Source organism: Lepidochelys kempii, chromosome 3, assembly GCF_965140285.1.
Source record: "Lepidochelys kempii isolate rLepKem1 chromosome 3, rLepKem1.hap1, whole genome shotgun sequence".
NCBI lineage: Eukaryota > Metazoa > Chordata > Testudines > Cheloniidae > Lepidochelys > Lepidochelys kempii.
Window position 1 is genome coordinate 65,511,359 of NC_136382.1, and position 25,446 is coordinate 65,536,804.

The following is a 25,446-nucleotide window of genomic DNA, read 5'->3' on the forward strand; positions in this document are numbered from 1 at the left end:
AACTGAGCCAGGAAACACCGACCAAGATTCCAGTGGGAACGCAAGGGTTGGGAATTCTCTAGCCTCTGCAGACCTGTTACAGCCTTAACAGGATACATTACATGAGAAAGCTGGATCCCATTGTACTGGAATTAGAGCCAATAAAAACAGATGCACAGTTCGTCCCCTTTCCCAGTGCCTGCCCCTTACTCTCCCCCAAAAGTTGTGGAGTAGAACTTACTCCCTGTCAGAAAGAAGGAGAGAAATAAAGTAAGGAGACTGGGTTTCTTAACACCCAATAAATGAAGGCAGGGCCAGGGAGCTATAAGCACAGTATTCCTCAGATAACTACTATTTGAGTGCCTTTTCTGCTAAAAGTTACATGCGGTGGCTGAGAATTGTGCAGTATGGTACCTGAAAACACTGAGAACTCAGTGGTATCACTGCTTGAAGAAAAAGGATGATACTTTTAGCCAGACTAATTAAATCAATATATCTATGTGACAACTTGCAGCTGCTGGCAATCTGCAGATGGAGGTGGATCCTCTCCTAATATTTTTTGTGTGTGTGTTTCTATTTCTAAGGATCCTTGATATTGTCTTAGGGAAAATATTTTCCCCCAGAGATACTATTAGAATGCTGTGTGACCATGTGACATTTAACATCAGTGTTACATCGTTAGAGTAAAACGTGAGCAATATGTTTTCCACGGCACAATGTTGTCTTGGTGCCACAGGAGGCTGCAGAGGATTGTTTAAGTATCTCTGCTATATTCCTACTACTGTTTTGGTCACAGGCAAACACTCTCCAATGACTGTTATGCAATTAAAAAGGAATTTTCATACTAGTGCCGACTGCATGAATATATTATAAAATGAGAATGTTTGTGCCAACAGCAATCTGTGTTGTCTGTAACTTTCTAAAACTTTCTCCATATTATGGAAGAACTTTGCATTTCAATATGAATTTTTCCCTAATTAGTCCAGTTTCTGCTTGATCTTAAGGTTGTGCTCATTTGATTGGCAACTGACTGATGCTACAAATCAATGAGTGCAGACATTAGAATTTCAGTGCAAGCATGATACAAGGTTTTCAAATAACCAAGTAACAAATCTTGATATCAAGGCAATTTTTAGGAAGTGAATATGGAGATTCATCACATTCAAAAAAATCTTCAGGTGCCTCTTCACTGAAGACTTGTCTCATTTCTAATGGAGTTGGCAGGACTACACTGGTCTAAATACCAGTAGTGCAGTGCATCTAAATGAGCCATTTGGTTTTGGGCGCAGCTGCCCAATGTCTACACCTGCAAGTGCTTCAGCTGCAACCCTCACCCAGCTACCTCTCTCACAGTCCCCCCTTGCAGTCCCTGTGGAAGCAGTTGCTTGTGGGAGATTTGACAGTCCAAGGGATTGTGGGAGAAGGGGGTTGTACTGCCCTAATTCTCTTGGAATCACAACCATTTCAGCAATGTATTCTAAATATAGAGCTGTGCTGAACAGACTGAGATTACTCTTTATTCAGAGAGAGAGAAATTTCTGCTAATGAATCACCTAGCATCTCAAGAAACCTAGAAGAAGACATGGAAGATGTTCAGTCAAGCATGGGAAGAGGCAGAGACTGAGACCAGCAGTGTATGGAATTCATAGTGCGACTCACTGAGAGGCTCAGCCTGTTTAATCCTAGCCTAACAAGCCCAGTCAATTACTTGAAGGCAGTATTTGCCAGGCAAGTGCAGCTTTTGCATCAGAACCACGACAAAGTGGTGGGACAAAGATATTCCCAAAACATGGGTCTATCTTTGCATCGCCAACCCTCGCCCCCTTGCATTGTAGGAACATAAATAGGATATCTGGACCCAAACCACACCTGGATTTTGACAAGTTCTTGTATAGCCAAACTGTTTTGTTCATATTTACTTCTCGGTGTCCAGCAATGTTTCAGCAAATGTAGTTACCCCTCGATTCCACCCATTCTTAGCTTTTGGGTTTTATTTTGCTATTCTTTGATTGACATCTTCCTATCACATCACAGGTACAGTTTTAATTAACTACCCATCAGATTATACAAAGCCTGTAGCAACAGACCACTGTTTCCATTTCAGCCAAATCAAGGGTGACCCAAAGATTTTGCTTCTTCACTGCCTGACCATATGAAATCCCATTTTGCTTTACTTGGTCTTCTTTGCAAGTACTAGGTTCTCTGAACAGTATTTTTACAATGATTCCAAGTGTGTTTCAAGGCAGAGAATCATTCCTTGTGTACCTAGGTGATATTAAGACTAGGAGCAATTGTTCTGAAAATGCTAGAATTTAGTCTGGTTCCTAGACAACAGATGTCAGCAACTCTACAAGCCCCGAACTTTATAAAGATCTTTCACAGAAATGTCCACTCCCCAAAATAAAATTAAAAAAATAATAAAAAAGTCACGCTTTGAGATTTATTAAAACAAAATACTTTACCCACATAGAGCCCCTCTCAGAAGCAGAATGTTCAGTCTTTGAATGGACTGTTTCAGTTCCAGGCCCATGTGACTCATTTCCTGAATTCACCAGAAAGTAAGTGTGTCCAAGAAAACAGTCGTTATTCTGAGGATGAAGAGTGCTGTTGGCAAAGGGATTGGGGTGGCAACACCACTCCTCAACCAAAGCACTCCAGTTTTCACTTGGTAGGGGAAGAACTCTGAGAAACATCCTAATAGAGGAAAGAAAACAAGATATTTCAATCTATTACAACCATTTCTAAGGCACCTGTCATCAATGGGTCTGAACACTTAAAAAAAACCAAGCAAACATGAGATTCCCGCTAAAAGAAATAGCTGGCCTTCCCTCCTCCAGTAAAAGGCACTTACTTATAGGTGTTGAAGCCCATTGGATGAATTCTGAGAAGGCAATGGTAGTGACTCATGACAAGATTATTTGGGAAATGGCTGCATAAACAGGTGAATCTTACATCATGCCCAACAGGTGGAAAGACTCAGGCTCAGCCTGATCTCAGCGATTATACTACAGAAATTGGCATTGACAACTAGTGAAGTGAACCATGAGATAAAAATAAATACATCAAGTCATAGTCATGAAAAACATAATAATGTGCATTTTAAAAAACTCTCTTTAAAAAGTTCTCATCTCTCTCTTTTACATCAGACGTCCATGCAACATCAATACAGGTCTCTCTGCAGTATACACTCAGCAAGGTCAGTTATGTATTCTGAAGGCATTCCATGCTCACAGGGAGGCAATCAGACTTTCAAGCAAAACAAAACAAACAAAATAAAAAATGGTATAGTGCTTTTACTTGCACTGGATAATGCAACCTGAAGTTAGACTCAAATTTAACTTGCAGAAGTCACACATGCCTCAAAATACCCTACTATATTTCTATATACTATATACATGATGCCTCAAAGCCAGAATACACACACACACACACTGGTGTACAGGAACAATTCCATTTGTCTGAAACACCTACACACTATTTTCTTGCATACAGTTTCTGCTTTGAACATCTGGCCTATGAAATGAGAAACTTAAGATTTCTCTTTTTTTTTTTAAATAGTAATTCTTCTCTTATTCCTCCTCGGTGCATGCTTTTATGCCTACTTTAATAAAAAGTCAAATATTTGAAATACAGTAGTTACTCCTTAAACCAATATAATCCAAACAAACATACAGAAAAATGTTTCAGAACATCTTTTTGTTTTTAAATGGTCATATTATCCACAACCTCCTAAGCCTGACCACAATTCCCCAGATGTGTTCCTCTAGTCCCACAGATGTGGTGTTCTTCTTAAGTGCACAGAGCTATCAGTGGATTCCTTCACTCACTTACAGTGAAGAAATTCTACACTTTTGCCCAAATGCTGGACAATGGCGAGATGAACAGTTACTTCCACACTTCCCGTGTCATTCTCTAGGCCAGCGGTGGGCAAACTATGGCCCGCAGGCTGGATCCGGCCCGTGGGATTGCCCCCCATGCTGCCGCAAGCCCCGTGCCACTCTCAGAAGCAGACGGCACCATGTCCGGGGGGGGGGGGGGGGGGGATGGTGGCAGAGGGCCCTGTGCATTGCCCTAGCCTCCAGGCACCGCTCCCCACAGCTGTCCTAGCCCCAGTGCATGCTGCTGCCACCCAGAGACGCTTTAGGTAAGCAGCACCGGGACGGAGCCCAAACCCCTCCTGCACTCCGCCCCCCATCTCCCTGCCCTAAGTCTCCTGCCTGCACCTCGCACCCCTCCTGCAACCCCAACTCCCTGCCCTGAGCCCCGTCACACCCCGCACCCCTCCTGCACCCCTGCCCGGAGCCTCCTCCTGCACACTGCACCCCTCCTGCACCCCAACTCCCTTCCCTGAGCCCCCTCATACACCCCGCACCCCTCCTCTGCCCCTATCCCTTGCTATGAGCCCGTTCCTACACACTGCACCCCTCCCACATCCTGCACTCCCTCCCGCACCCCAACCCCCTGCCCTACATACAATTTCCCCACCCAGATGTGGCCCTTGGCCCAAAAAGTTTGCCCACCCCTGCTCTAGGCTGTTTGTTACAAGATTTTGAGGCCATTCTTTGAGCTTCCTTGTGTGTTTTCCCTCATGCCTATCTTTCTCATTCTGCTGCCTTCTATGTACAGTTTCTTGTCCCCTTACTTAAAGCCTGCACTTGCAATTTTGCCTGCTTTATCACTTTGAATATTTATATGTTTTTTTCTAAAGTTAGCTCACAATCTCTGAGCAGATGCTCACATATTTTCCCATCGCTGCAGTCTACCACCACCATGTCTCTCATCAGGAGGTCTCTTAAGAGGCCAGTACTTTTTTGGGTACCTTCTTGTGCCTTCTGCATTCTTGTGCAGAAGTGAAATATTTCACAGGTTTCCTTCTTTCTAGATAACAATAAATTTCAGATTGTGTTAGCACCTTATCAAAATCAATATTGTCTGCAGATGAGAGCTGAAATATTGTAAAAATCTATTTAAAGGTCAGCTTGTGACACCGTGACACCCCATTATTCATCACTGTCATGTAATTAGGATGTCTTATACAAATTATGCCTTGTGAGGTGTCATTCTGAAAGTCTTGATCTGCCCAACAGTAATACTTCATTGGATTGTATGTGCTATTGTCGTATGTGAAGTAATGAAGTTTGGCTATATATGTGTTGCTGAAACATGTCCTGAGGTTGAAAATACCCACAAGCAGCCTTTCAGGTACAAGAGTAAAATGGCCAAAAATGTTAAAGGGTTATTGAGGAAATGCACACAAGCACAAGGATTACCCCAGAAACTGTGTACAATAAAAAACCTCTCAGAGGTAGCACTACACAATGGGAACAGTTTGACCCAGGTCGCAGCAAAAAAGCTTTCCAGCAAGTAGGGAGAAAATATAAAGGCGGAAAATGACATTCTGAGGGGACCTCATGCACACCTAGAAACACCTGAGGAACAAAGACTAAACTGTGGGACGTGATGGTCCCAGGCTAGAAGGATTTTTAGCCTATGTATGAAAACCAGGGAAAGCTAAAGCAACTTGTGCCTTAAGAATCTGCCAGCCTGTTTATCACTCAGGGTAAGAATTTGCTAATTTATATCCTACCTATCTAGTGTGTGACGCTTAGTTTGCGGTTTTACTAAGGTAATCTGCTTTGTTCTGTTTGCTATCCCTTATTATCACTTACAATTTTCCTTTTGTAGTTAACAAACATATTTCTTGTTTATACCAAAACCCAGTTTGTGCAACTCATAACTTTGGGGAGGATGGGGAGCTGTGCACATCTCCCTCCCTCACTTCGGGGGTGGGGGGGAGGAGCTGTGCATAGCTCCCTCCACATTGAGGGAGGGAGTGATTTTTATGAGCTTGCGCTGTGCAGATCCTTCTATACAGCGCAAGACAATATTATTTGGGGTTTATACTCCAAAGGAGGTGAGCATGTGAGTGCTGGGCAATCCCCTAGCTGAGTCCTCCCACAGAGAGCTGATAGCAGGCTCTATGTGATTCTACAGCTGGGTGTGTCGCTACCTGTATGTGTGCTGGAAAGGGGCTTGAGAACCTGTCAGAGCAACACAGATTAAGGGAAACACAGGCCGCTGGGAAGGTGGGCTCAGTGGTTCCCCAGCATTTCTGGTGGCACCCTGAAAGGGGGGTCCAACCCATCACACAGCTATCCTTACAAACTCCGTAGTGTGGTTATGACAAGGCTTGGCAAGCCAGTCAATTGACCACCTATTATTTGACCACAGTCAAATACTGTCAAATGTTCCAGCATGAATGCCTCGATGCAGAAGGCGGCCTAGTTTTTTGATTGCATCATACATACTTCCATTCTCTCATTTTTTAGAACTTCATTTTATTGTTGTTGGCATTTTTCTGAGTTAAAATAACTTTAACTTTTTTTTTTTTTTTTTTTTAAATTAGGCATAAGTAACTTTCTAAGACTAAGCCTACTGGAGACCATCAAGTCTTACTGTTTTATTACTGTTCTAATAAGTTAGTGCTATAAAATATATGATCATTTTTAACATTATCTCATAATATTCAACCAATATTTGTCCCATCAGCTGACCAGTTATTTTGGGGCTTGCCACATGCCCTATCCTATCTTCCTTACTGCTCTCAGATCCGTCCACTCCTATTACTACATGGTGTTCTTTGCTTTACAGCAACAAGAGTTGTATTTAACAATTATATTTGTTTTCTTCAAGCATTACATAACAGAAACCAACAAAGCCTACTGTAAACAGGCCCCGTCAATGTCTGATCTGCACCTGCAGTCCAGAGCCCCCACCTTGCCTTCCCAGAGACCTTTAGTCTCCACCAAGTACCCAACACAGCCTTACATAACAATAGCAGCTGCAGCGTTGCCACAGCTTGCCTCATACAGGGGGCTGCAGAGCCCTCCTAAACAGGCCATCCTATGCAGAAATACAGCTTTTCTATTACATTTTGGGCCTTGTACCTGTCAATGGAAAGCCAGGATCTGGGCCCTTAGTTGTCTCTAGAACTCAATAACTGACATCAAATTAATGCAGCCCTAGTTCAGTTTTAGAAGAGTTTGAATTGTATTGAGCAATGATTCACTGAAGCCCATCTAATACAACAACATGGGCTTACTAGAGGTCCAGTCCCTCAATGGGACCCCACGCTATTGTAAGGCTCTACTCTTCCTATATTGGAAGAAGACTTTCAGATTTTCTTCTCTCTTTTAATTTATATAATACCCCAAAACTGCAGTCCAACATTAACATTATTTTTTAGAAAGTATATATTAAAATCCTCTCTGTTGAAAATCTGTTTGCATTATAAAATTGAAAAATAAAATTGGATGACTTTATGTAGACTACCCCGCCCCAAAAACCCTCACTGAATTTAGAATATACCTTTCTTTAACATAAATTAAGTAGTCAGATGTTTACTCTACACATAAAATTTGGAATTCAGTCATAACAGTAAATGTAATGCAATATTAAAAAAACCCCTCTATTCTGCATTTGATTTTTCAATGCACATATAAAGCACTTTTGTAGCAAAAATAATTTTTTGGCCTAATGGAAAGGGCAATCTCCTTAAAAGATAATTCATGAAAATTAATTTAAATTACATTCTGGTCTGGTCTCTGAAAGCTACTGAATAACAGAAGCAAAGCCCTGAAAGGCGTACTTCTTGTCTATAACCTCCTCTTCTACAGTATAATCAGGAGGAAAGAAAGAAGCATCCTGAAATCTCTGCAGCTTTCAAGCCATGGAAAAATCTGACAATCTTCCCTCCATTGGGTCATATGGAAGGGGCAGAGGGCATGATTCTGTATCTCTGGAGAGCCATGAAACTCGTGGAAAGAATCAGGCTCTAACTCAGTGGATCTCTGATCATCTGCAAGAAAGACCTGCCCTCCACACAGCTCTGCAACCTTCTTTCCCCCCTCAATCTATGTTATCACAAGCTGTCATACATCTGCACACTACCCCTCTCTCTGGTGAGGCCAAAGCCAGACAGAACTAACGTTGTTTCTAACAGCATTAACTATAATACTGACTTCAGCTTGGAAATAAGGCAGTGTGGGAAAGGAGAACACCAGATACAGTGGCAGCTACCCTGCTCCATCCTGCCATACCTTCCAGATCTGTGTAGCCCAACCAAGCACCAGAGGCTCCCTGAAAGGAGAAAAGCATGGCGGAGAGCCACTGCCATGCCCCACACACTTCACCCTTTTATTCCAATTTGACCTCCTGTGTGCTCATGCGTAGAGAAGAGTGCAGTATCCATTCATATGCACATAGTAAATTAATTAAAATTTGAAACAATGTTTATTTGGGGATATTGCCTCTATATAAATCCATGATATGCTCACATCTTGTATACGACACAGATGTGGTTGTCTTGTCTCAAAAAAAAAAAAAAGAGAGAGAGATTCTGATTGGAAAAGGTACATAAAAGGTACACCAAATGAAATTAATAGGCAGCAGGTTTAAAAACAAACAAATGGAAGTATTTCTTCACACAGTCAACCTGTGGAATTCCTCGGCAGAGGATGTTGTAAAGGCCAAGACTATAACAGGGTTCAAAAAAGAACTAGATAAATTCGTGGAGACTAGGTCCATCAATGCCTTTTAGCCAGGATGGGCAGGAATGGTATCCCTAGCCTCTGTTTGCCAGAAGCTGGGAATCAGTGACAGGAGATGGATCACTTGATGATTACCTGTTCTGTTCATTCCCTCTGAAGCACATGGCACTGGCCACCGTCAGAAAACAGGATACTGGGCTCGACGGACCTTTGGTCTGACCCAGTATGGCCGTTTTTATGTTCTTACGTTATGCAGCTTTTATTAAGATACAACATATAAAACTGTATTGCTTACCGTTCTTTTATTATGATTTCACCACAAGATTGACAGTAAAAGATGCAACTCTTCTGCGCTTTCAGACTTTCACTCAAAGTTGAAATTAATTCTACAGATATTAAAGAGGACATAATAAACATCAAGTTCCTGTTCAATCTACATAAATTTGCACATAAAAAACTGGGTATCTACTCATTAGCTCCAGAAAGCTAAGATTCTAACTACTACAAGCAAGAAGAAAAATATTGACATTCCACACACCAAATTCTTTGTACACTTCTGCTTACAAGAAAAGAACAGGCAAGCAGAGCTGAAGGAAGACCCATATTCACAGCATCTAGCATTTACTGTAATGTATACATGCTGTATTTGAATAGTCATTTTTAACAGTTTTGCAAGCTTCATGTTGGAGGAGCTGAAGTTGTGTCAGGATCAAGAGGATCCTTTTAAAGTTACTTTTAGATCAAATTAAGTCTTAACCCTGTTAACGTAAGCTCTACTGATCTCTGGCTTTGCTGTGTGTGGTACCTCCCTTAATTTACCACACTAGATAGTTGGCAGGGGGTGGGGGAAGGGGGGGAGGAGGAGGAGCGCAGGAGAGAAAGAGCAATATTCTAAACTGTCAACCAGGTACAGGTATATAATATAGCAACAAAATATGCTCTCTCTCAAAGAAGAAAAATGACAGTTTCCAATACAGCAATACCCTCTGCTGGCCAGCAAAGAGAAAAACACTACAACTAAAGCCAGTTCAGACAGCATATTTTCCCAGTTATAACAGAGAACTAAAAATAATCAATAAATATGACTGAATCAAGACAAAGCTACGTGTATCATTGTGGACAAATGAATTTGAACTTATCTGATGTGACGCAGAAGTAGCCAGCATATGCCACATTTTCAAAACTGGAGCCCTAAGCTGCCATAGTGAAAAATTAGGGCTGTCAATTAATCGCAGTTAACTCACATGATTAACTCAAAAAAATTAATCGCAATTTAAAAAATTAATTGCGATTAATTGCACTGTTAAATAATAGAATACTAATTGAAATTTATTAAATATTTTTGGATGTTTTCTACATTTTAAAATATATAGATTTCAATTACAACACAGAATATAAAGTGTACAGTACTCACTTTATACTTATTACAAATATTTTGCACTGTAAAAGAAGAAATAGTATTTTTCAATTAAATTAATACAAGTACTGTAGTGCAATCTCTTTATCATGAAAGTTGAACTTACAAATGTAGAATTATGTACAAAAAAAATAAGCAAAAAGAAAAGGAGTACTTGTGGCACCTCAGAGACTAACAAATTTATTTGAGCATAAGCTTTCGTGAGCTATGAAGTGAGCTGTAGCTCACAAAAGCTTATGCTCAAATAAATTTGTTAGTCTCTAAGATGCCACAAGTACTCCTTTTCTTTTCGCGGATACAGACTAACACGGCTGCTACTCTAAAAAAAATAAGTGCATTCAAAAATAAAACAATGTAAAACTTTAGAGCCTACAAGTCCACTCATTCCTACTTCAACCAATCGCTCAGATAGATAAGTTTGGTTACAATTTGCAGGAGATAATGCTGCCCACTTCTTGTTTACATCACCTGAAAGTGAGAACAGATGTTAGCATGGCACTTTTGTAGCCAGCATTGCAAGGTATTTATGTGTCAGATATGCTAAACGTTCGTATGCCCCCTGATTCTTCGGCCACCATTCCAGAGGCCATGCTTCCATGCTGATGTTCGTTAAAAAAGTAATGTGTTAATTAAATTTGTGACTGAACTCCTTGGGGGAGAATTTTATGTCCCCTGCTCTGTTTTACCCTCATTCTCCCATATATTAGCAGTCTCGGACGATGACCCAGCCATGTTATTCATTTTAAGAACACTTTCACTTCAGATTTGACAAAACACAAAGAGGGTACCAATGTGAGATTTCTAAAAATAGCTACAGCACTGGACCCAAGGTTTAAGAATCTGAAGTGCCTTCCAAAAGCTGAGAGGGATGAGGCGTGGAGCATGATTTCAGAAATCTTAAAAGAGCAACATTCCAATGCGGAAACTACAGAACCCGAACCACCAAAAAAGAAAATCAACCTTCTGCTGGTGGCATCTGACTCAGATAATGAAAATGAACATGCATTGGTCCGCTCTGCTTTGATCGTTATCAGCATGGACCCATGTCCTCTGGAATGGTGATTGAAGCACGAAGGAACATATGAATCTTTAGAGCATCTTACACATAAATATCTTGCAGCGCTAGCTACAACAGTGCCATGTGAACACCTGTTCTTGTTTACAATGTCACCTGAAAGAGAGAAGTGGGCAGCATTATCTCCTGAAAATTGTAACCAAACTTGTTTGTCTGAGCGATTGGCTGAAGGAGGACTGAGAGGACTTGCCAGCTGTAAAATTTTACATGGTTTTATTTTTGAAGGCAGTTTTTTGGTACATAATTCTACATTTGTAAGTTCAACTTTCATGATAAAGAGATTGCATTATAGTACTTGAATTAAGTGAATTGAAAAATACTATTACTTTTGTTTTTTACAGTGCAAATACTTGTAATCAAAAATAAATAAAAGTGAGCACTGTACACTTTGTATTCTGTGTTGTAAAATCAACATTTTTGAAAGTGCAGAAAACATCCAAAAATATGTAAATATACGGTATTCTATTATTGTTTAATCACTTGACAGCCCTCGTTATTTTCTCACCTTGTTTTTCTCTCATATGTTTGAAATAACTTGTAAAGTCTCAGATTACCTGTAACCAAAAATTATATTTTCTGAACAATGGCCTTGATTTTCTTCTTCTCAAGGAATTTAGTATACGGTGTCTAATCAAAGGAAAACAAAATAATTGGTCACCCTTACTTGTATTTGAATCTGCTTGAACTTGCAGCCTCACATGTAAACCATCTCCAGCTATATACTGTAGTCCTCGACAGGAAGAAGGAACAATCCTGACCTCTGCAGGAAAGTTGATCATCTTGCAGGCTTGACAACTTTTTATCTCTAATGATCCTGGAGCCACTGTAATATCCACTGGCAAATTTCCTGCTTTTGGCTCACTAGAGATTTAAAATACACAAATTTTTATAGCAGTTAAAAAAAAAAGCTTTACAATGAGGGTTTAGTAGTCATATATAATGTTGACTTGTTTAAGCAAACAAATTTTCTCAAAGTTGAAATGCTTCTGACTTTTATTTATTTAAATTTTGTGTCTATGGATGATGCAATGTTTTGTTGAGTCCAACATTAAGAAATGTATATGGATTAAAACCAAAAATGAATGCATGCTTTTCTACAATCCACAAATATTTGTCTCCAAATTAGTACAAAAAAGATTTATTTATTGGGAAATAAGACAGCAATGTAACTGTTTTTCTTTAACCTAAAATCATGAAACAAACTGTAAAGGAAGACATAGTTTTAACTGTCAAAAATCCCAGTCGCATATCAGAATCAAAATTACACAAAAATGAGAGACTGTAAGATGTTTACATGTTTAAAAGATAATGTGGGAGGGGCCACAATAATTATAAATAAAATGTCCAGTCTTGCTCCCATTTAAATCACCAGCAAAATTCCCATCAAATTGCATGTGGCTAGAACTGGGTCCAAAGTATCTGAATCCCTTGAACTCATAAAATTCCCACTGAACCTTAAGAGTAGATTAAAACTAGAAAAGGAAATGGATCAGTTCCTAATGTTAATAATTACCTGTTCGCAGACAATACTATCAGGGAGGCAGAAAAATTAGTTAATTAGAAGAAACCAACACATTTAAATGTGGAAACTGTATCTTCTGGAAATCACAGAGGAAAACGTCACTTTTAATACTTTCTGTATAGGTTTGATGAGCCTTTGAAACTCACTGGGCCAACTTTTTCCAAGATTCATAGCAAGCAGTATGATATTCATTCATTTTCATCCACATTTTACACATTTTATTACATATGGAATGCATTTTGCTGATTTCTGCAGTCAAGATATTGAACTTCACAAATCAGGTACAGTGCCCACATAGTAGATTTTCAGAGTAACAGCCGTGTTAGTCTGTATTTGCAAAAAGAAAAGGAGTACTTGTGGCACCTTAGAGACTAACCAATTTATTTGAGCCTAAGCTTTTGTGAGCTACAGCTCACATCGTCAGATGCTTATGCTCAAATAAATTGGTTAGTCTCTAAGGTGCCACAAGTACTCCTTTTCTTTTTGCATAGTAGATTTTGAAGTATTTGCAGATGTTATTGTTGAAAGTTACTTATGTATTTATTGAGGGAGGGGAATGCGGGCAACAGGTTTATTTGCACTATGAAGTTTGGAATTCAAAGAATATATGAAACAGAATCAGATAAATTACCTCAGTAAATACATGAACACCATCTAAATATTTTTCAGTTTACATGTAATGATTTTTAAGATTAGAAATTACATTAAGAGTAAAATTAGAAACTATAAAAAGAAAAGGAGTACTTTTGGCACCTTAGAGACTAACAAATTTATTTGAGCACAAGCTTTCATGAGATACAGCTCACTTCATCGGATGCATTCAGTAGAAAATACAATGGGGAGATTTTATATACACAGAGAACATGAAACAATGGGTGTTCCCATACACACTGTAACGAGAGTGCTCAGGTAAGGTGAGCTTTTGCCGATACAGACTAACAGGGCTGCTACTCTGAAACCCATTCGAAACTATGACTGCTTTGTGAGATTAGGCGGTGCTGGGATAGCAGCTGTGCATGCACAAGGGGAATGGTGAAGGAGTGTGACTAGGTAACCACCAGCCCAGCAACGTAAGGAGCGTTGGGTGCATCAAAATGCCAACAGGACAGTAAAAGTGGGGGGGGGGGGGGAATGCACGTTCTTGTCATCCAAGCGGTTGCACCTGAATCACCCCAGGCTCCCCACCATGCCCCCAAAAGCCCCGTGAGCAGGCACAGCCAGGCAGCAAGGTAAGGGGCTCGGCCCCGCGCAGAGAGAGGGACGCGGACAGAGCCGCTCCTGTGCAATACCGGATAATCAGCAGCCCGCTCTGCATCCTCCGCCTGATCTCCAGGAAAGCGGACTCCTCCATGTGGGCGCCGCCGGCAGCTCTCTGCCCGGGCCCCTGCTGTTACGGGGCTGCGGGACGCCCCTGGAGCTCGGTCAAGCCGGCCGCCGGTGAACCCACGTGCAGAGGGGACGGTCTGAACCCGGCCCAGGAAGCTCTTTCCCCGAGGCAGGCGCAAGAGCAGAGCATGCTCGTGCCGCCCTCCCTGCCGCCCCACACAGCGCCCTCTGGAAGTGCAGCGCCCGCCCCGCGCGCCGCACAGAGATAAGAGCCTCCCGCAAGGCGGACTTCGCCTCTGGGAAGCGCCCCGCTATCCCATCCCAGTAACAGAGAGAGCTGTTCTTGCTCCTAGTAGCCAGCTTTGAGTGCCACTAGTTACTCTGTTCTGCCAGTTGAGTTACCCACCTGCTGCAAGACCAGAACATATTGATTGCTCGGCTAAGAAGTGCTGCTTCCCCTGAGCATCCCCAATGACCCTGCTCAGGAAAGAAGGGGTTGCCGGAATTAAACTTGTGTTTATAATGCCCCCATATAAGTTTACAGCGCTAGAGAAATGTTTTATAACAACAATTAAATCCCAATTTGTTTTTAAGGACATTGGAGGGAGAAGGAAGGGAAGTTTCTTCTTTGCCGAAACAGTGTAGCCAACTTTTTTTTTTTTTTTAAATTCAAGTCTTGCATATGTGGTGTTTTTCTTAAAATAGGGGCTCCTATTACTCCAATTTTTTCTCTTTTCTATATCTAGCAGCCTGCCGGTGGGCTAAGTCCTGCTCCCTCTGAAGTCAATGGGCTAAGTATTGGGCCCTATGTTTTAACTTCCTCCAGTTGGTTTGTCTTCTCCCCCCCCCCATAAGCCACTTTTAATTCTTTTTACATGTTTGATTTTCTTTAAAATACTCTTTTTAAAAATCCCCTTTCCTTTTGTGATTTTACTTTCTTCTCCAATATTCATCTTCAGTGTTCTTCTCTTGTTCTCTCCAGCTCTTAGGCCCCAATCCTGCAAATAAATGAACATGAATATCTTCACATATGTGTGTAGTTCCATTGAATTGAATGGGACTACTCACATGTGTAAAGTTATTCACATGCATAAGTACTTGCAGGATCAAAGCAATAGTCCTCTCTCTGCTCCATTTCAATCCCAGCAATAACTTCAATTTATAGAGACTATGACCAAAAGAGACTAATTCTAACCTCCTCTATGTCACAGGCCATTACATTTTGAAGGGCCAAAATCCATTTGCTGTGGATGTAAAATCTTGACTACAGTTTCTGCTAAGAACTTTTCATATAGGTCCAGATGAAGACTAGCTAACAAAGAACAATATATAGCTAAGAGAAAGCTGGAGTAAACAGATAACCTTGTGTGTTTCAAGCCAATAAGCGTAGTCAGCATAACTCCAAATGTAATCGGGTGTCCTTATCGCAAGTTATAGACACATGAACCACTGAGAAAGGCCTCCTGGTTACTCCCTAATGCAGGGTGGAGATAGTGATACAATACCCCTCAAATCCCCGACAGAGTTTGGGGAGAGGATTGACATGAGTTATGACACCCACCCCTCACAGATGTATGCCAATCCTAGCCCACAGAAATGAAAGGGTAAACTCAGAGGTGAAAGTAAGTCAGTACACCCTGGTATGGCGTACCGGCAAGAGCTGGTGCACCGTATTGGGGCAGCCCGGCTTCCCCAGGGAGCAATTTAAAGGGCAGTGGCTGGAACACCAGGCCCTTTAAATTGCCTCCAGAGCCCCGCTGCTGGAGCTCTAGGGTAGTGGCTGCGGGGCTCCGGTGGCTATTTAAAGAGACTGGGGCGGTAGAAGCAGGGGAGCCGCAGGCCATTTAAATAGCCCCCAGAAACCTGGAGTAGCTTCCCCAGGGCTCCAGCGGCTAATTAGAGGACCGGGGCAGTAGAAGCAGGGGAGCCCCGGGCCCTTTAAATAGCCCCCAGAGCCCCGGGCTGCTGTTGCTACCCTGGTGGGGGAGGAGGAGGATGAGAAGGAGGGGGGCACTTACCTTACAGGGTGGGCTGGGCCTGGCTCTGACCCCCTCAGCCCCGCCCCTTCCGCCCTAGGTCCCGCCCCTTCCAGGAGCCAGAGCTGGTCCCCGCTTACCTGTAAGTCACTCGACTTACTTTCACCCCGGGTAAACTTGTAAACAATTGTTATTGTTAAGTACTAATTACTGCTTTTTTGTTTTAAATTTCCAGGAATGTACCTTTGGTCAACCGGGAGAGCGGCTACCTCATTCCCCTGGACCCCAAAATTAGGATTTAACCTATACACTTTAATAGAAATAGTTTGGGGGTAATTACCTGGGTGTCAGCAATATGTTAATTTGAGCCTTGGGCGGAGCCATTATGTAAACTTTTAGACCACTGGCTTATTGTGCTTATCTTGTCTTGCTGCTAGAACCTATCCAGGGGCTTGGGAAATCCATTCCAATCGCTTCTTTCTGCCCAATGAGCACCCCGTATAATCTATTGTAATTAATTGTTCTGCAGTGTCTCTGAGCCTAATAAGCAAAGTGACACTCCACCAGCGCTGTACGAAATAAACTCCTGTGCTTGACTCTGCATGGTGTGGATTACTGTTCCTTCAAATTTCGCCCCAGTATGCCTGTATTGAGCCCAATAACTTGTTAAATAGCTTGTTTGGCTAAAGCATATCTTCCAGAAATGCATCTAGTCTTGATTTAAAGACCTCACGAGATGGAGAATCCACCTTTTCCCATGGTAATTTGTTCCAATTGTTAATCACTCTCACTGATAAAAATGTGTGCCTTCTTTCTAATTTGATTTTTTTCTGGCTTCAGCTTCCCGACATTGGTTCTTGTTAGCCTTTCTCTGCTAAGTTAAGGAGCTCTTCAGTATCTGACATCTGTTTCCTGATGAAGACACTTCTACACTGTAATCGAGTTATGTCTCACTCTTCTTTTTGATAAACTAAACATACTGAGCTCTTTAAGCCTCTCATGGTAAGGCATTTTCTCTAGTCCTCAAATTATCTTTGTGGCTTTCTTCTACACCCTCTTCAATTTTTCAACATCCTATTTAAAATGTAGATGCCAGAAATGGACACAGTATTCCAGTATTTGTTTCAGCCATGCAATATACATATACTCCTAGATCCCTGTGTTGCTCTCCAAAATGGATGAACGATAAAAAGGGTGAGTAGGTCAAAGTGAATTTAACTTCAAATGCAGGTGAGTTGACAGCTAGTAAGAATATAATTTGTAAAACAGAATTTGGGGCTCTGTTTTACTTTCTCAGGGGATAATGGGTAATCCAAAAGAGAAACTCAGAGTCTTCACCACCCTAAGCTCTGTTTTCTTAATGATTTGCCCAGAGCAATGTCTGACAAGTACAAAACCTGATCTATTCATGTCACAAACATCACCTGTGTAAATGTTTTGTATAATACAACATTAGTGCAACGATTCTTTTCCATCTATGTGTGAATGGAGTACAGTTCACATTTGTCAGTGGTGGTAATTTGTGGAAATGATAGACGAAGAAATATATTTTTTATTTCAGAAATGCCTATATGGTAATTTTATGTGCAGTCCCCAGCCCAGTCACCAGCACTTCCAGAGCCTTTACTCCCTCAGCTTCTTCACTGTCGCACGCGGGGACATGGTGTCCTGAGGCCCTGCCCTGCCCTTCCTCTCCCTTTGCCAGACCTGCCTGGGTCTCCCAGGCCCTCTCCCATCCTGGAAGAGCAAAGATCAATGAGTGTGCAGCCTCCAGCCCCGCCAGGCTGGGCACTCTGCTCACTGCGAGCTGGGCTCTGCAGAGTCCAGCGGCCTCTAGTGGCAGCCAGAAATTCTGTGGGGGAAACAAGGAATTCTGCAAAACTCTGCATTCTGCAGTGGCGCAGAATTCTCCCAGGAGCAATTTAATGTAGCTAGACAAAGGTGGGGAGAAATGCATGATACATTGGCTCTTCTGCAATTACTAGTCAAGGACATTTACTTTTTAAGAAATAGTACTTATTTTAGAGTTCCCTTCTCTTTTAAAAACATGTTATGAAATGAACACACACATTTTATGTTATTAATTTTTTTGTGTACAAGCTAACAAAAGGATTAAAAGTCAAAGAGTTAGGCTGCAAATTTTATTTAAACAGGTACACACATATGTGGCAATACACCTTCCTGCACAAAGACACACAGTCTCTTACACACCCACACACAAATACATACAATGAATGCATGCACACACTTGTCTACACAGAGACATTTTTTCATACACTTTCTTACACACAAGGCATAGACAACAGACCCCCCCCTACACGGACACACAAACCGATGCACATTACACAATAGAGCACGTACACACGCTTCCCCTACACGGACACACAGCGTGCATACACACACTTCCCTACAGTCATGCATTCCGGGAATGCCCACATCCCTCCCCCCGCTCCACAGAGACACGCTCCCTCACACATGCACCCACGCTTCCCTCCCCAGGGGGCAGAGCGCTGCGCTGCCTGAGGCCCGGCAGGGGGCGCTGTGGCGCAGGCGACCTGAGGGGAGGAGGGGTGGAAACGGGAAGCCGCGCTGCATGCTGGGAGCTGTCAGCGGCTGCTCCGGTGTTTTCCGCTGTCGGGCTCTTCCGGCTCTTGTCGCCCAGGTAACCAGCCCCCTGTCCCGGTCGCGTTACCGGGCTTGGGAACCGCGCGCTGCTTCCCTTCCCTCTCCCCGGTTTGTGCCGCTCGGCGCGTCCCGGGCCGGGGGCGCGGATCAGCTGGAGGCCGCAGCGGCCCTTTACCCCTCCCGGCCCTGCTTCGGCGAGCGGAGAGGGCGCTGGGGACGGCCCGGCCCGGCCCGGCCTGGACCGCCAGACGAGGGGGGCTCTCCGGACACCGTCCTGGGGCTGGGGCCTTTGCTATTCCCCCTCGCGCCGCAGCCGGCCCCCCCTCGGCCCCCCCCGTTTTGGGTGTCCCCCTCTCCCCGCTCCTCATCCCTAATCCTCTCCGCCTGGGAGTTTCACCCTCCCTCTCCGCCCCCTCTGGATGCCCCGTGACCCCCCCCCCCCGCCCTGGGTGCCCTTCTGCCCAGTGCCTCGGTTGTCTCCCTCTTCCCGTGCCACATCCTGACCCACCCTGGGTGCCCCACTTGAGTTTCCTCCCCCGGGTGTCTCCCCCTTTCCCCGTATGCCAGACCCTGAGACCCCCCCCCGTGTGTCCTCCTCCCTGCACACTACTGACTCTCGTGCCAGCCCCCTCCACCTTTCTTCCCCTGTCCTGCGTGCCCCCACTGAGGAGGTCCTCCTGTGCCTCCTCCACTGCCCTGGGTGTCGTCCCCTGCCTCCCCCCACCCCCGTAAAAAGGGGAAGGAAAGTAATCCAAAATAATGCAATAATCTGTGGAAGGGCTCCCTGTTCCCCGGTGGTCTATGATTTGCTTTCAACTCTTTTCTCTTGTTGGTGCAATTCAAGACAGTGGTTTTAATTTGTAAAGCCCTGTATGTTTTGTGAATTATCTGCCTTTCTCTCTCCCCCCGCCCCCTTGCATGACTGCAATTGCTGAGATCAGCTAAAATGATGCTGTTAGTCCCTGGATTTGCCCCTACAGAATGTCTTGAGGGTAGGATGCCCAACGGAGGAACACTTGCGCTGCAAGAGCTGGAAGCTATTAACCTTCAGTTCATAGTGCAGAGCACATGTTTTTGGTCAAATACCTGTATGCTTGTGGATATTGGTTGTCACGGTTTTTCCTGTGATGTTTGGAGCAGTACAGGATTTTGTGGCTGGGTGTGCTTTTACTGCAGGCTGTTTAAATTTAAGATTTGCACCTGGATGCTAAAGTGGGAGATGCCTCCAAAAACACCAAATTCATTTATTATAAGCTGAGATCAGGGCTCCTTTTTTCCTAAGCACTGTTACATACAATAAGAGACAGTACTGACCCTTAGGAGCTTACCCTCTTAAGGCCTTGTCTACACTACGAAATTAGGTCAAATGTATAGAAGTCAGTTTTGTAGAAAGCGTTTTTATACAGGTGATTGTGTGTGTCCCCACACAAATGCTCTAAGTGCATATAGTCGGCGGAGTGTGTCCACAGTACCGAGGCAACCATCAACTTCCGGAGCGTTGCACTGTGGGTAGCTATCCCACGGTTCCCGCAGTCTCCCCCACCCATTTGAATTCTGGGTAGAAATCCCAGTGCCTGATGGGGCTAAAACATTGTTGCAGGTGGTTCTGGGTACATATTGTCAGGCCCGCCTTCCCTCCCGCCCTCCCTCCGTGAAAGCAAGGGTAGACAATCGTTTTGCACCTTTTTTCTTGAGTTACCTGTGCAGACCCCATACCACGGCAAGCATGGAGCCCGCTTAGCTCACTGTCACCATACGTCTCCTGGGTGCTGGCAGACGCGGTACTGCATTGCTACACAGCAACAGTTTATTGCCTTTTGGCAGCAGACAGTGCAGTATGACTGGTAGCCGTCATCGATGTAGTCCTCGGTGCTCTTTTACCGACCTCGATGAGGTCGGGGCGCCTGGGCAAACATGGGAGTGACTCAGCCAGGTCATTTCCCTTTTAAGTTTTGTCTCATGGTGATTCAGTCCTACCAGCAGTGCACTGTCTTTTAATCTGCAGCCAGCAGAAGGCGATGGCCAGCAGTCATACTGCACCGTCTTCTGCCGAGCACCCGGGTGATGATGATGGCTAGCGGTCTTACTGCACAGTCTGCTGCGAGCAAGATATATAAAGATAGATGAAGTGGATCAAAACAAGAAATAGACCAGATTTGTTTTGTATTCATTTTCTCCTCCCTCCCTCCATGAAATCAATGGCCTGCTAAACCCAGTTTTGAGTTCTGTCCTTGAGGGGGCCATTCTGTTTCTCGCAAAGCCACCCCTTTTGTTGATTTTAATTCCCTGTAAGCCAACCCTGTAAGCCATGTTGTCAGTCCCTCCGCCCTCCGCCAGAGCAACGGCAAACAATCATTTCGTGCCCTTTTCCCTGGATTGCCCGAGCAGGAGCGGACGCCATAGCACAGCAAGCATGGAGCCCGTTCAGCTCACCCCAGCAGTTATGACCATTGTAAACACCTCGCGCATTATCGTGCAGTATATGCAGAACCAGCACCTGAAAAACCAGGCGGGGAGGCGACGGCAGTGCGAGTGATCAGGACATGGACACAGATTTCTCTGAAAGCATGGGCCCTGGCAATGCATGCATCATGGTGCTAATGGGGCAGGTTCATGCGGTGGAACGCCGATTCTGGGCTCGGGAAACAAGCACAGACTGGTGGGACCGCATGGTGTTGCAGGTCTGGGACGATTCCCAGTGGTTGCGAAACTTTTGCATGCGTAAGGGCACTTTCATGGAACTTTGTGACTTGCTTTCCCCGCCCTGAAGCACAAGAATACCAAGATGAGAGCAGCCCTCACAGTTGAGAAGTGAGTGGCAATAGTCCTGTGGAAGCTTGCAACGCCAGACAGCTACCGGTCAGTCAAGAGTCAATTTGGAGTGGGCAAATCTACTGTGAGGGCTGCTATGATGCAAGTAGCCAATGCAATCAAAGATCTGCTGATATCAAGGGTAGTGACCCTGGGAAATGTGCAGGTCATAGTGGATGGCTTTGCTGCAGTGGGATTCCCTAACTGTGGTGGAGTCATAGACGGAACCCATATCCCTATCTTGACACCGGAGCACCAAGCTGGTGAGTACATAAACTGCAAGGGGTACTTTTCAATGGTGCTGCAAGCACTGGTGGATCACAAGGGACATTTCACCAACATCAACGTGGGATGGCCGGGAAAGGTACATGACGCTCGCATCTTCAGGAACTCTGGTCTGTTTCAAAAGCTGCAGGAAGGGACTTTATTCCCAGACCAGAAAATAACTATTGGGGATGTTGAAATGCCTATAGTTATCCTTGGGGACCCAGCCTACCCCTTAATGCCCTGGCTCATGAAGCCGTACACAGGCACCCTGGACAGTTGTAAGGAGCTGTTCAACTACAGGCTAAGCAAGTGCACAATGGTGGTAGAGTGTGCATTTGGATGCTTAAAGGGTCGCTGGCGCAGTTTACTGACTCGCTCAGACCTCAGCGAAACCAATATTCCCATCGTTATTGCTGCTTGCTGTGTGCTCCACAATCTCTGTGAGAGTAAGGGGGAGACATTTATGGTGAGGTGGGAGGTTGATGCAAATTGCCTGGCCTCTGAATACGTGCAGCCAGACACCAGGGCGGTTAGAAGAGCACAGCAGGAAGCGCTGCGCATCAGAGAAGCTTTGAAAACCAGTTTCATGACTGGCCAGGGTACTGTGTGACACTTCTGTTTGTTTCTCCTTGATGAAAACCCACCCCCTTGTTTGACTCTAATTCCCTGTAAGCCACCCACCCTCCTGCCTTCGATCACAGCTTGCTTGCAAAGGAAATAAAGTCACGATCATTTAAAAAACATGTATTCTTTATTAATTGATTATAAAAATAGGGAGATACCCCACCCGGGCTACCTTGTGAGTTGTGGGAGGAGGGTAGGAGGGAAGAAAAAGGCCACCTTAAAACTTCTTGAGTGCCAGCCTTATGTTGCTTAAGCTGTCCACTGGGGTGGAGTGGTTGGGTGCCCGTAGCCTCCCACCCGGCGTTCTTAGGCGTCGGGGGGGGACACGCTATGGAACTTGGGAAGGAGAGAGGGCGGTTAAGCAGGGGCTGCAGCGGCAGTCTGTGATCCTGCTGCCATTCATGAACCTCCACTAGACGCTGAAGTATGTCCGTTTGATCCCGCAGTAGCCCCAGCGTTTCATCATGCCTCCTCTGATCTTCCTGCTGCCACCTCTCCTCACGTTCATCGGCCACTGTCCTGTACTCTGCTATTGTGTACCTCCACACAGCTCTGTCAGTGCCGGGCGACTGCATGAGCTCAGAGAACATGTCATCATGCGTGGGTTTTTTTCTCCGCCTTATCTGAGATAGCCTCTGGGAAGGAGGATGGAGGCTTGAAACATTTGCAGCTGCTGGAGGAAAAAAAGGGAGTGAAGTATTTAAAAAGATACATTTTACAGAACAATGGCTATACTCTTTTACGGTGAACAACACTATTCACATTACATAGCACATGAGATTTTGGTACAAGGTCACATTTTGCATCTTATATTGAGTGCCTGCGGCTTTGGTGTTCGAGATCACACACACAGTGCCGGGCAACAGAATTCAGCTTGCAGGCGGCCATGGTAAGCCATAGTCTTTCGGCTTCTGCAACCTTCATAACAGCAGCCCTCTCCTTTCCCATATCAAGCAAACCCCATTGAGTTGGCCATTTACTGCTGCAGTTTTCCTGTTAACGTGCAGCAGCAGAAACCAAACTAACCCCCCACCCACCCAGTTCTCTGGGATGATCGCTTTACCCCTGCCCCCACCAGTGATCCTTGCTAGCCAAATGCGAACTCAGCGCCAATGCCCTCCTCCCCCTCCCACCGTGTGGCTAACTGCGGGGAGGATTTCTTTTCAGCCACAGGCAAACAGCCCAGTAGGAACGGCCACCTCTCAATGTCTGCTTAATCAAATTCCCCTATTTCCACCAGGTTACCATGAACGATATCACTCTCCTGAGGATAATACAGAGAGATAAAGAACGGATGTTGCTTGAATGCCAGCAAACACCGGGACCATACGCTGCCAGGCTTTGTCATGTAATGATACCAGATTACTTGCTACTAGCATGGCATGGTAAAGTGTCCTACCATGGAGGACGGAATAAGGCTGCTCTCCCCAGAAACCTTCTGCAAAGACTTTTAGAGTACCTCCAGGAGAGCTTAATGGAGATGTCCCTGGAAGATTTCTGCTCCATCCCCAGACACGTAAACATACTTTTCAAGTAGCAGTACTGGCTACGAATGCATCCCAAGTCCTCAGGGCTACTTAATCATTAAAAAACGCTTGTTTTTATAACATGTATTATATTTTAAAAGGTACACTCACCAGAGGTCCCTTCTCTGGCTTCATTGGGTTGGGAGGGTATTTCAGTCAGGGTGATAAAAAGATCCTGGCTGTCGGGGAAAATGGTGTGCTGTGTGCTCTCCCCAAGCTCGTCCTCCTCCTCATCTTCCCCGTCTGCAAAATCCTCAGCCATGGCGGAGAGTATCCCATCCTCGGAGTCCATGGACAGGGGTGGGGTAGTGGTGGCGGCCCCCCCCAGAATTGCGTGCAGCTCAGCGTAGAAGCGACATGTCTGGAGCTCTGTCCTGGAGCGTCCGTTTGATTCTTTGGTTTTCTGGTACGCTTGACTGAGCTCCTTAAGTTTCACGCGGCACTGTGTTACGTTCCTGATGTAGCCTCTGTCCCTCATGGCCTCTGAGATTTTTTTAAATGTTTTGGCATTTCGTCATTTCGAACGTAGTTCTGATAGCACGGATTCCTCTCCCCATACAGCGATCAGATCCAGTACCTCCCGTTCGGTCCATGCTGGAGCTCTTTTTCGATTCTGGGACTGCACGGTCACCTGTGCTGATGCGCTCGCCTGGCCAAACAGGAAATGAGATTCAAAAGTTCTTGGTGCTTTTCCTGGCCAGTGCATCCGAGTTCAGAGTGCTGTCCAGACAGAGTGCTGTCCAATACCTTTGAATTGCTTCCACACTAACCCTAATTCGAAACAGCAATGTCGATTTCAGCACTAATCCCCTCGTTCGGGAGGAGTACAGAAATCGGTTTTAAGAGCCCTTTATGTTGAAAAAATGGCTTTGTTGTGTGGATGGGTGCAGGGTTAATTCGGATTTAATGCTGCTAAATCTGACATAAACTCGTAGTGTAGACCAGGCCTAAGTAGAAAAGACAGAGGGTGAGAGAAAGGAAGTATTGTTATCCTCATTTTAGAGATGGGGAACTGGAATCAAGTTTTCAATTGGAAGACTAATGTTTTCATTTTATTATTTTATTTAATAAAGTGTGTAATACTGTTTAATACAGTTTTAATGCTATGCAAAACTGTTTTTTTAAAAAAGGGGTGGGGAGGCTAAATATCACCCAAGTGTCACAAATCTTTTTCTTCTCTTTAAGAAGATGACTTCTGGAGACTTCTGGATTTCCCACTTGTAGTGAGAAGTCTGTGGGCACTTATTTTGCTCAAGGCAGTGGGAAATGTGCTTTGGTTTTTTTTTAAATGTAAAAATAATTATTACATCTCTGATGAGTATTTGCTTTATTTTAATCATAAAAATGTGCTGTGAAGCTAGAAGTAGGGAAGTTAGTGCTGAAAGTGTTTGAAATATTTATCATCATGTGAGCTGCCTTAGACTGCTCAATTAGGTATTGTTTAATTAGGTATTCATTAGCCTCAGTGAACTCTTATCTGTTCATACCTGGACTCTGGACCTTATAAAATGGCTGTTGATGATTTCCTGCTCTATTCATTCCCTCTGAAGCACATGGCATTGGCCACTGTTGGAAGACAGGATACTGGGATAGATGGACCTTTGGTTTGACCCAGTATGGCCATTCTTATGATCTCCCTCAGCAGGCCAAGCAGATATCTGGGGTGACTCTACATGCCCCCCACGCATTGCCTATGGGGTTAATAAGTTACAGATTGTTGTAATAGGCCATAAATAGAGTATCTTTATT

General features: G+C 44.2%; 2 protein-coding genes across 8 annotated transcripts in view; one reads left to right on the plus strand and one right to left on the minus strand.

The window, feature by feature from the left end:
* The window catches only part of UBE3D (ubiquitin protein ligase E3D), a 112,146-nt gene extending 98,141 nt beyond the window's left edge, over positions 1 to 14,005 (minus strand). For all 3 annotated transcript variants that reach the window (XR_012157979.2, XM_073336551.2, XM_073336549.2), the window contains exons 1-4: positions 13,832 to 14,005; positions 11,685 to 11,881; positions 8,824 to 8,914; positions 2,442 to 2,673 (exon numbers count right to left, since the gene is read on the minus strand). Coding sequence is in view for 2 of the 3 variants with exons in the window: in XM_073336551.2 (XP_073192652.1) it covers positions 2,442 to 2,673; positions 8,824 to 8,914; positions 11,685 to 11,881; positions 13,832 to 13,893 (582 nt within the window). In the remaining variant the exon portion in view is untranslated. The remainder of the gene's footprint in view (positions 1 to 2,441; positions 2,674 to 8,823; positions 8,915 to 11,684; positions 11,882 to 13,831) is intronic.
* A 4,425-nt stretch (positions 14,006 to 18,430) lies between these two features.
* Positions 18,431 to 25,446, plus strand: part of DOP1A (DOP1 leucine zipper like protein A) — an 89,986-nt gene continuing 82,970 nt past the window's right edge. For 2 of the 5 annotated variants that reach the window (XM_078852133.1, XM_078852134.1), the window contains exons 1-2: positions 18,431 to 18,506; positions 23,412 to 24,103. The gene's annotated coding sequence lies outside the window, so the exon portion shown is untranslated. Of the gene's footprint in view, positions 18,507 to 20,857; positions 21,544 to 22,617; positions 23,061 to 23,411; positions 24,104 to 25,446 lie in introns of all 5 variants that reach the window. The other 3 variants (XM_073336554.1, XM_073336552.1, XM_073336553.1) reach the window with 2 other exon arrangements.